At 40.2% G+C, this 10807-nt stretch overlaps 1 protein-coding gene across 2 annotated transcripts; it reads left to right on the plus strand.

Annotated features, from left to right (window-relative positions):
- The first annotated feature begins 1331 nt into the window (after positions 1 to 1331).
- Positions 1332 to 9593, plus strand: cmtr2 (cap methyltransferase 2). 2 transcript variants are annotated; one of them, XM_037096152.1, is made up of 3 exons: positions 1332 to 1388; positions 4873 to 6132; positions 6402 to 9593. In XM_037096152.1, the coding sequence occupies exons 2-3, from the start codon at positions 4882 to 4884 to the stop codon at positions 7437 to 7439; spliced, it is 2289 nt and encodes a 762-aa protein (XP_036952047.1). In that variant the 5' UTR covers positions 1332 to 1388; positions 4873 to 4881; the 3' UTR covers positions 7440 to 9593. The 2 variants fall into 2 exon arrangements, with proteins under 2 accessions (XP_036952047.1, XP_036952048.1); XM_037096153.1 differs by lacking the exon at positions 1332 to 1388 and adding an exon at positions 1395 to 1606.
- Positions 9594 to 10807: the final 1214 nt, after the last annotated feature.

The raw sequence follows: 10807 nt of genomic DNA on the forward strand, positions 1-10807 counted from the left end.
AAATCCATTACCATAAATGGTCATGCATTTTATTTTGAGACTCAAATTATTCTGAATTAACACAAAAACTGAAAATCAGAATACTATAACATGGATCTATACAGTCATTCTCTTGTTTGAATCTACACTTTCAGAGCCATTAGAATCATATTCATGGAGCATTAAACCAGATATATATACACGTCATAATCTGTGTTTATTAATCTACAAAAACAGTGAGTGTACAAGTAAAGTGCCAAACAAGATTTTGTGGGGACAAAGTAGTTGTTTTATATTTAACAGTATAAATAGCCCATAAAAAGGGTTTAGCGCTGGTGTTTATCTCTATATTAAAATGAATTAAACCACTCAGCCTCAGAATACTCACATTCTTACAATTTTTGTTATCAATGTATTTAAAATATGTCCATACGCAAGATACATTTTATTTTCAAACTAATTCACAGATTCACTCCCACTCAAGCAGTTGCAGGTCTTCATTCTTCTAAACTACCTGATGGTTCGGGGTTGACATCTGACCACCTATCTGTATCCAGGTCCTACTACACATCTGACTAGCAAAGATAATGTCATTCACATAAAGGATCTTATACAACTATTTTTGACATTTGGTTATTTCTGCATCTTCCCTTAAGCCCTGAAGAGCATTTTAAACGTACGGCTCTATTTCTGACAAAGACGTTGTTGTTTACACATGAATGCAGACTGATGAATTATTATAAAATTAATAACAATGCCCGACAGTAATGATAATATGCATGTAAAAATATTTATGTTGTTGGCCTGTAAGATAACTAATGATCACTGATGCTTATAATTTATTTCTTAATTCAGAAGTCCTGAAAATATACACAACACTGGACACTGTAACTGAAATTGTGAATCTTGATTGTCTTCTCAACACCATCACACTGTTTGTCTTGTCCTGCGTGATGAACTCAGCATAACACCATATTAATTTTCAGATCTTTTAGATTTGAGTGTGTAGTTAATTTAACATTTAACCCGAGCTGCTGAAACACAAGGAGAACATAGAAACTCCACACAGAAAAGGTCTAAGAATCGAGTCCAAACCCAGGACCATCTTGCCATGAGGTAACTAATCCTAAACTAGTACTAATTAATAAGTATGTTTTTATACAATGAGATTGCATTTACGCTGAAGCTGAGGTCAGCAATTCCCCTCTAATTATAACTATAACTATGTCATAATTGTGTTTAATGTACATGCGTGTATAGATAATTTATACACATGCATTTTTACCCCTAACAGGGCGTGTTATATGCGCCTTTAAAATAAGCCCCGCCCTCTTGGTCATACGCATGCGCGGTGTTGTTCCGGGTCACATGGAAGTGTGGTTCCGGGCCCTGACAGCAGCGACACTCCGGTGAGTTTCTGTTCAGTGTTTTCGGGCTGTTTACGTCTCTGTTATCTACACACCAGTCCTCAGACTGTACACCGGGGCAGATACTTCTCTCTGACGGCTGATAGCGGATCAGCATGTCAAAGAGATTCAGTGTTTCCGGGTTTTTACAACACAACACGGCCATTAGCACTGTGCTGTAGGAAGCGTCTCGCTGCAGCTTCAGCTGAGGACAAACTTTGGTGAGACACGGTTTGTTTTCAGCAAGCAGCTATCACGCCACGACCATTAGAGTCGAAACATGCAGCTATATTTAGGCTGATTGCTTCATTTACAGAGCAGAAAAACTCACCAGTAAATAAAATTAATCTTGTTTTCAGATTTTGTAAGCAGGCAAAGGTTTTGTGCAGGTGAAGACATTTTGTTTGTTTGTTTGTTTGTTATGCCTAAACAAACTAATCGAACAAGTAAATAAACTATTTTTTGTGTTAATGTCTCATTGCGCTGAATAAACATTGACTTTAAAGGACAACAGAGTTTCATACTGTTTTGCTTTGTTTACATTTGGCGGACCCTGCCACCTCTCTAGCTTCAAACAGTGTTCTGGTGACCTTATTTCGCTCTGAGAGCAGCTTGTTTATTAATATCGTAAATTGAGAAACTAAAAGTTTGAATTTAATCTCCAAAATGTCATAGTGCCCGTTTAAGGAGGAAAGTGGCACAGCTCATAACGTTGAATATATTATTTCAAGATGACGAAACGTTCTCTAACTTTGTTATATACAGCTATCGCTCAGGTTATTTGGAAAGTAAGTATGTTTGCTCAAGAGCTACTTCATTTAAATCTTGATGAACGTTTACTTTACTTACATATTGCTACTTTACATTTTTACTCTACTGCATTTTGGAAGGAAATAGTTCACTTAGTTTACTTACTTTACTTACGGACTGCACAATTAATCACAAAATAATCAGAATCACAGTATGACTATATCCATATCTAAATCGCAAGAACTGCAATTATTTTGTCAAAGTAAGATGTGTCACAAAACAGTGTTTTAATGAAAAGCCAGATGTGATAAAACATGTACGTCTGGCAGAGACTCGGAGAAATGCCACATCGTCATGATTTTACTCATTTTTTTCAATGTCAATGAAAATATTGAGGTCAAGTTTAATCATCCATAATAATCACAAATTATATCGCAATTGCAATATCTGTTAAAATAATCACAATATCAAGTTTTGACCATATTGTGCAGCCCTAATTCAAAATATAAATCAACCAGTACATACTAATATAATATTAGGGGTTGAAGTACTCTACACTATATAATGCATAGTGAAGTTTGCCCAACCCTAACCACCTGCTACATCTAACGTTTTTCAACTCATTGATTTAACCAAACTGACATGCATACAACTAATCCTAAACTAGTGCTCATTTATAAGTACGTTTATTTATACTTTGAGCTTGTATTCACGGTACAGCTGAGGTCTCAAAGATTCTCCCAGCAAATCTGAAATGATTCGTTTGGATCTAATATGTAGAATGAGTTATTAAATGTAAAATATCTTTATCACCTTCCTTAATCACTTGTATGGTCAGGCTGTTTTTCTCTAGTGGTTATTTTAACGTTCACAAACAGAAGAGAGCAGACGACTTTCATACACAGAGGTAGTGCCTAACAACAGCTTGATTTATGAGGAATAACTGATGAATGTGCTGCCATTAGCTATACACCATATATTGCCTTTCATGAGTGAGTCACTGCAGACTAATCAAGAAATGACCCAGAAATCCGTTCTCCTGCCCAGTGTTGTCAATCTAAATCACGTGCACGAGGGCAGAGGATTAGCTCTGGGGTTAATGTGATTCTGACTCTAAATCTTATTTGTGTCATCAATTAGAAATCTCTCAATAATTACATGAAGTGTTATGAACTTATATTTAGCACACCACAGTGGTCTAGTTAAAGGTCATACCATCATCATCATCATCATCATCAGAACATACTGTAGTTTTTGAAGGCTGTGCTTCTGCATCAGTGGTAAACAAACACAATCTTGCTGTTTTATAAAACAGCACATCTCAAAATTTGGTTTCAGACAGGGCTGCATGATCAAACAAAAATTTTATGGAAATGGCAGTGTGACCAAGCGCAATATCCAAATTGCAGGAGCTGCAGTTTCTTTGATGGGGAAAAAATCTGTCACAGTCTACCATTACGAATGGAGCATTGTGCTGGTGCAGAGATTCACACCCTACAAATCATATTCATGTCCCAGGTGTAAGGGAACTGGTCTAGTCATGGAGAGGTCTCACTCATTTTGGATATCGTGTTGTCTTTTTCTGTTTTAAGCGCTACATTACAGTAAAGTGGTGTCATTTTATGAACCTACCAGACTATTCTACTTGTTCTACCCACTTAGTCATTTCATCAACATCACTGATGGATTATTTAGCAAAAATGTACTTGTGTTATCATTTTGCTAAAGCACCAACAGTCATCTCTACAATATTGTTGCGGTATTGATCAAAAATATTATGATATTTAATTTTGTCACTCAATCCTTGCATTTATAAAGTGCAAGGTATATAGTATGTATCTCATCATTCTTCTGAGGACATTAAACCATTTAAAAATTCACTGGGTCATCTGAAAAGTCAGTAGCCACTGGTTGCAACAGTATTGAATGTTCCAGGAATGATGACCATCTCAGAAAATATCTGGATTTCATGGTATCATGGAATTTAATGATTTTTTTTTATTATAATGATCTTTAAACTTTAAAAGAATGAAAGCAGGTTTTTTTTTGGTTGAACAAAATTATAGTTTACGGAATACAATGGCCTGACAGATATGAATCTTTACATATATTTTAACACACTAATGAAGTAGAATTCAATATCTTGGATATGCAAATTAATATTTTTTTGTACTATGGTACAGTAAACTGCTGCAACCCTGTTCGTAAGGCTGAGAACATTGTCTAAATAAGCCAAATAAAAAATAAAAGAAATTACTCATTATATGAAACCAACACAGGCAACATTTTCCAAGCTACAACGAGAGTTTGAAATGTTGATAAGATATTCCAAGTTTTCCATGTTCGAGTCTACTAAGAAGAGCCAGCATGCTGTTGTAGAGTTGGAGGAAATCTCCACTCTGAGCGGGTTGCGCTCTAGCCTGATGAATTAGTCACCAGTATTTACAGTCTTCTCTGTTACCTGAGGGTACCACATCACAATGAGTGGACATTAGTAATTCAACACCACTCATGCATGTAGAGAAAAATGAAGGGTTGCAGAGCTCAGCCTCGGTTTAATTCACTGTGAAATGTTCTGTTTGCATAATTTTTTGCAGATTCTAGCTGTGCCTTTAGTGCAGGTCAGATAAACACTCAACAGTCTGGTGGATTACATCAAAACAGACAATGGATCATACAGATGTGTCTTATTATTATCAGAGCATTTCTAACTCCTGTTGTTGTTCTGCTACAACAGGTGCAGAGGATGAGCTCAGGCAATGGGAAAAGAAGGAAAGTTGGCAAGCCGCAGCCTGTCCACAGCATGGTGGCGTTTGACCCTGAAACACAGACTGAGATTCAAGGTCTTTTTAGTAAAATCAGAACCTATGTGAAACCATCCAATGGGGAGTGGAGCCTCCCTGACCCAAACACCACTCTCAGACACTCCATGGAGGAATATAGCCGGCTGCAGGCCCTGAAGGCATCACTGAATGTGGTAAAGAACCAGCTCAGTGACAAGAACGTGCAGGTCTGGCATCAGCACACCAACTCCACCAATCGAGCCGGGAAGGTGATCGCTGCCGTGCGCTCTGCTGCCAATGCCGAGATCTGCACTCAGGCCTGGTGCAAGTTCTCTGAGATCCTGGGAACCTTTAATCTTCTTCCAGGGGAGGCTCTTCAAAATGGAGAGCTGAACACTATCCACCTGTGCGAAGCTCCAGGAGCCTTTATAACTGCTCTAAACCACTACGTAAAAACCAGAGAGTCCACTCGCTACTGTGACTGGAGCTGGGTCGCCAACACGCTCAACCCCTACCACGAGGCTAACGGTGGGAACACAACGATCGCAGATGATCGGCTGATTGCCAACACGCTGCCCTGGTGGTTCTTTGGCTCAGACAACACAGGGAACGTCATGAGCCAGAAGCATTTACTGGAACTGCAGGCATTTGTGGCAAATATGCGTCGAGTTGATCTGGTGACGGCAGACGGCAGCTTCGACTGTCAGGAGAACCCAGACGAGCAGGAATCGCTGGTGGCGTCACTGCATTACTGCGAGGTCACAGCTGCACTGCTGCTCCTGAGCCTTGGTGGCTCTTTCGTTCTAAAAATGTTTACTCTGTATGAACACTCCTCTGTCTGCTTACTCTACCTGCTGAACTGCTGCTTCCGCTCCGTCCGCGTCTTCAAACCTGCCACCAGCAAGGCTGGCAACTCCGAGGTTTATGTCGTATGTCTGAACTATGACGGCAAGGAAGCTGTGAGACCACTGCTCTCAAAACTGATTCGTAACTACGGACCACATCTGGCTGACAGAGAGGCACTTTTCCCAAACTCACTTGTCCCGGAGTCATTTCAGAAGCAGCATGAAGAGGTGTGCGTGTACTTCCATGCACTCCAGGTGGAGACCATCACAGAAAACCTGCGACTATTTGAAGGGATGAGCAAAGAGCAGAGGCAACGGCTCGACCACATCAGGGACTGTACGGCTCAGGAGTACCTGCAGCGCTTCCAGGTAGGAACATTCTGTCTAAGTGAGCAGGGCAGTTGACAAAACACATTTTTTCAGGTCCATTTTTTTAGCTGTATGAGAGCTTTTCATCGTATCACACATCACTTTGTGACCACAAAATTTGTGTCAGTGATTTGTTGTATATATTCTCCATTTTTTTTATTGCCTACATGATATTATCCAAGTAAGATTTTAGAAGCTACAACTAACAGCATTTGTTTCAGAAAAAAGAAAAAAAAACTAAAGAGCTTGATTGAGTGTCTCTGTTGTAGGTGAGCTTCCTTCCCCGGAGTCAATGGATCTCCCGCAACACGGTGAGTCCGGCCTGCTGCAGGGTCTCAGCGGGTCGACCTCTGGGACAGAGGAAGCAAACAGGCTCCTTCAATGAGAGGAGGGAATTGCAGACCCTGAGCTGGAGGGAGCGCATCGAGAGAGGTTGCCATGCCGCCTGGATACAGAGACATTGCACAGGGGCCAGCCGGACGGGCTGCCTGCTGCAAGGACCGCTGTCCGAGTGTCACCTGGACTCATGGTTTGTTATTGTCGGGGCTGCGCTGCCTGCAGTCAGAAACTCTCCGTTTTGTGAAGGAGTATTGTTGAACCACTTGAATGAAGCCCTGATGGACACAGCAGTGGACTGGACTCGCCCACCGTCCTGTGATTCGTGTCATGCCGCTCGCACGGCCTCCATCTTGTCGGATGTGGCAGGTCTGTGCAACTTCAGTGATGCCACCGAAAAGAAGAAGCAGTGTCTGGTGTTTGGCAGCCGCTCAGTGTGGGCCGCCTGTGAAAGCCAACTCGAGGATTTAGTCTTAATGTTTTCTGCAGAGCCTTCATTTCCTCAAAGAGGCTGTGTCACGCTCCACGACGGGGAGCCGCTTTACCAGCAGCAGCTCCTGGGTTGTGTTGTGTATTCCCTGCAGACCCTGAACTCTGGGGATGCCCTGCTGCTGCCTGTGTTTTCTGCCCTCACCCGTGTCACGGCAGCTGTTGTGCTTTGCCTGCATGTCTGTTTTAACTCAGTCACATTCAGGTGTCCACCGCTCTCAGGCGTAGTCGGGATGGTGCTTGTGTGTGCTGGATTCTGCCCTGAAGCTGCTGCACGATTACTCCCTGTTCTGACTGATGTCCATAACTGCATGGGTCAGTTAAGAGGAGAGGAGGGTGAAAATGTGCCACCTGGGAGCGACAGACAGGTGCTGCAGTTTGTTACTATGGAGGAAATGCTCAATGGAGGACTGACTGAGTTCCTGTGGACCATGAACTCTGAAATTATGCAACACAAGCTGCATTTGCTCATGCAGTCATAGTGCAGCAGTTTAGCAGTTAACTGCCACTTCAGAAGCTGTGTTATTGTTACAGTCTGTTTTACTCTCGTTGAATCAGCAGACTGTTTAACATAATGAGCTTCCAGCAGTTAGTCACTGAGTAATTTCTGTCTGTTGACATTAAAAGAGTACTCCACTGATTTTGCATTGCTCCTAAACATTGTCAGATTCACAATGGATGATTATAAAAAGTTTGAAAGCTTTTATTTTTTTTTTCATCTCTACACATTATTTTACACGCATGCAGTAAAACTCCTCAACGGCAGGAAACAGTGTAGTGTGTGGAAACTGCGGATGGTGTTACACTTTGTCTTCTACTCTTTACACATCCTTTTCAAGGCTTTTATTTATTAAGGACTCTCCAGTGGGTGTGATGATGTATTGGGCACAGTATCTGTAAGAGATACCTCTGGGACATTCTGTAATGATGTAGAAGTGAAAATGAATGACTTTTGAAGGATAATGTCATACATGCAAACTATTAAAGCACATATGGCCACTAACTTTTAGCTTAGCATACTACTGAAATTTATAATATTAGTTTAGATTGTAAAGCAACTATCTCAAATGGTAACGAGTGTGATTGACACATCAGCATGACCCATTTTTATCATATCACAGACATCAGCCATCAGCACATGTGTCAGCTGAGTAACGAAACACTGCCTGTTCACCAGAACATGTTTGTTACATGACGTTCATTTTTGGAGGCCTTTCATCAATTTTGTGATGATAGAAGTTTATTCCTTGATGTATGTCAGATGAAGATGAATTAAAGTTCAGCCTGACAGACATTTTGAGGCCAATATTGGGATATTCCACAGATAAAACACCCAGTAACAATTAGTCATAGATAGATATGCATTTGGTTATAAAATAATGGAGCCCAAGAAAAGCTCACTTCAATATTAAATCAGTAGTTGTTACATAAATAGTTACATGAATAAAGTGAATGAAACCACAATAATAAAACTTAATTTACCTTAAGGGTCTTTTTTTCATTTCATGCCAATTTTTTTATTTCCTTACATTCCTTTGAATGACTGTGGCGTCAGCGCCCTCTCATCTTTCAGTCGCATGTCTCCTGCAGCTTAAGTTCACTTCCTGTTAGCATTTTTTGCCAGTTAGCTCCCGCTAGCTAGAGCAACAGCGACAATATCAAGAAAGAGGATTTATTAAATTATTTCACATATTGTTGGTTAAATTTTTTTTTTTATTCTACCCAGTTTCTTCATGTGATGGTTTATTTTATATTGCCTTTTAACTGTTTTTTTGTTTTTGTTTTTTTTACATTCGAACATATAACACTTAAGGTTTTGACAGCTAAACAGGACATTTGAGATTTGAGAGTTGAAAAGTTCTCTCAAAGTGAGCAGTGATGACAGAGCTTCTGAAGGACAAATATTCTGATTGATCTCCGATAAACTAAAATCAGCCAGATGTGCCAGTGTGAAAAGTGTCACCAGTAAGGTCTCCAGAACATGTTAATTATTATTACTATTGATTATTATTTTAGTTCAAACAAAATGTAACTGTGCTACATTCAAATCTTTTGACACCCCACAGGTGGGAACAATGACTGTCCGTTGATGCAAACTTACAGTGCATGAAAATTAAAATGACTTTAAATTCTTGATCAGCAGAACTCATCTGTGACTAAATTCACTGAGGCAGAATAAACAACAGTCCAGACCCTCAGAACCAAACCCTCCTGTCAGTCACAGATGGTTTGTGTTGAAACCCAAATCATCAACACTCTGGAGTTTTACCCTGAAAGTGCCTGTCGTGTTCTACAACACGTTATTTATTTCATCCCGGATCTTTCTGTCTGAGCGTCATCTTGAAGCTTATCGCCAACTTAATGTTAAGCTATTACAATTTATCTGTTTTGTGTCCAGTGAGAAAAAAAACTTTTTATCTTCATATAAAATGACAGCCTGTGTGCACTAAAATGTTTTATACAGCTATTCAGCGAGGGAGATCTTTAGGAAAGACACATATATTAGCTTGAATGAAGTCATGCTGCATTTGTTTATTGGAGTTTTTTTGTTAGCCCCTTTATATTCAGTATGATGCCACTGGAGTTTATTTTCTTACATTCTTACTAAAATAATAAAAATGTACACTGACAAATGACATAAAGTCTTAAGTTTTCATTTCACTGAGACAACACAAAGACACTGTTTGAGATACATAACCACCACTTGCCAGCTGTCAGTTCACACTGTTTACTTCACTCTAGAAAATGCCAGAGAGAGATGGATGAAAGCTTTGCTCTGCTCAGATCCTCAGCTGGAGAAAACTTTTATTCATCCAATACTTTTCTCAAGCAATTCCTGAATTCTTAGCACTGATTGGACTCAAATAACTCCCGACTTGAAGGTGGTACCAGAGAAAATATGTTGTATTCTGTCCAATGATCATCTGAAGATATATCAGACTCTGTTCGTCTGGCTCAATGCAAAAATTATCCAAAAGTAATGGTTGCACGAACTGACAGGTGGCTGTGAAATGCAGATAATAAACCCCAAATTTGCCCAAATTAAACAAAACAAAACATCTGATGTGACAACAGAATAATTACAGAGAGGATCAGAGGTGAAGGGAGACGATTGTAGATCTCTCTGTGCGATTGCAGTACTAATCACACCGTGTTACCAGCTGCTCGTTTTCACTAAGTTTAATTCTGGATACTTTATGCAATTCAGTACTGTCCTGCGTCACCTGCTGTCCTGTCCCATGTCAGTCTCCCAGTCCTATTTTGTTCTTGTTTTTTGCCAGCATTTTGCAGTTGTTCTGTGTTCCTCAAGTTTTGTTACGTCTTCCTGCCTTCCTCTGTGTCTGCATCCGGGTCCTCACCGCTATGCAAACGTTGAGACGTGCTAGTGTGTTTCAGAGTGAGCTTGATACTGTAGTGACACGTGTGGTGGGACCGTGTGCTGATGTAGTCATATTTATGGAGGTATTCATTCACTGTATATCTGTTGATGTCAGATAACTGATCCCCTGAATGCCACCACAATCATATTTGAGCTTCTTTACAGTCTAACATGCATTTGGTAGATTTTGAGATTTGTACAGTACCTGCAGAACGAGCTGATGCTCTTATTTCTATAACACAGAGCTCCTCTGTATCTGAATGAGGAGAAGAAGTCATGCAGAATCTCCTGCAGCGTGCCTTCTCTTGCAGCACCTGCTAATGACAAGCTGACCAGATGTTGGATGTTTGGATGAAAATGATCCCGCCTGCAGGTGGTTCACATAGAGGTCACAGACGAAGCTCTGTCTATGTTAGTGAGGTAACAATGAATCTAACCAGGAAATCGTATAAATAACTGACACAAAATATG

This window comes from Acanthopagrus latus, chromosome 4 (assembly GCF_904848185.1).
Source record: "Acanthopagrus latus isolate v.2019 chromosome 4, fAcaLat1.1, whole genome shotgun sequence".
Taxonomy (NCBI): Eukaryota; Metazoa; Chordata; class Actinopteri; order Spariformes; family Sparidae; genus Acanthopagrus; species Acanthopagrus latus.

Excerpts from the sequence above, each read along its gene's own strand:
- cmtr2 (XM_037096152.1), top strand. The coding sequence starts at position 4,882 with ATGAGCTCAGGCAATGGGAAAAGAAGGAAAGTTGGCAAGCCGCAGCCT. Across the intron at positions 6,133-6,401 it reads AGTACCTGCAGCGCTTCCAG|GTGAGCTTCCTTCCCCGGAG; the intron begins GTAGGAACATTC and ends TCTCTGTTGTAG.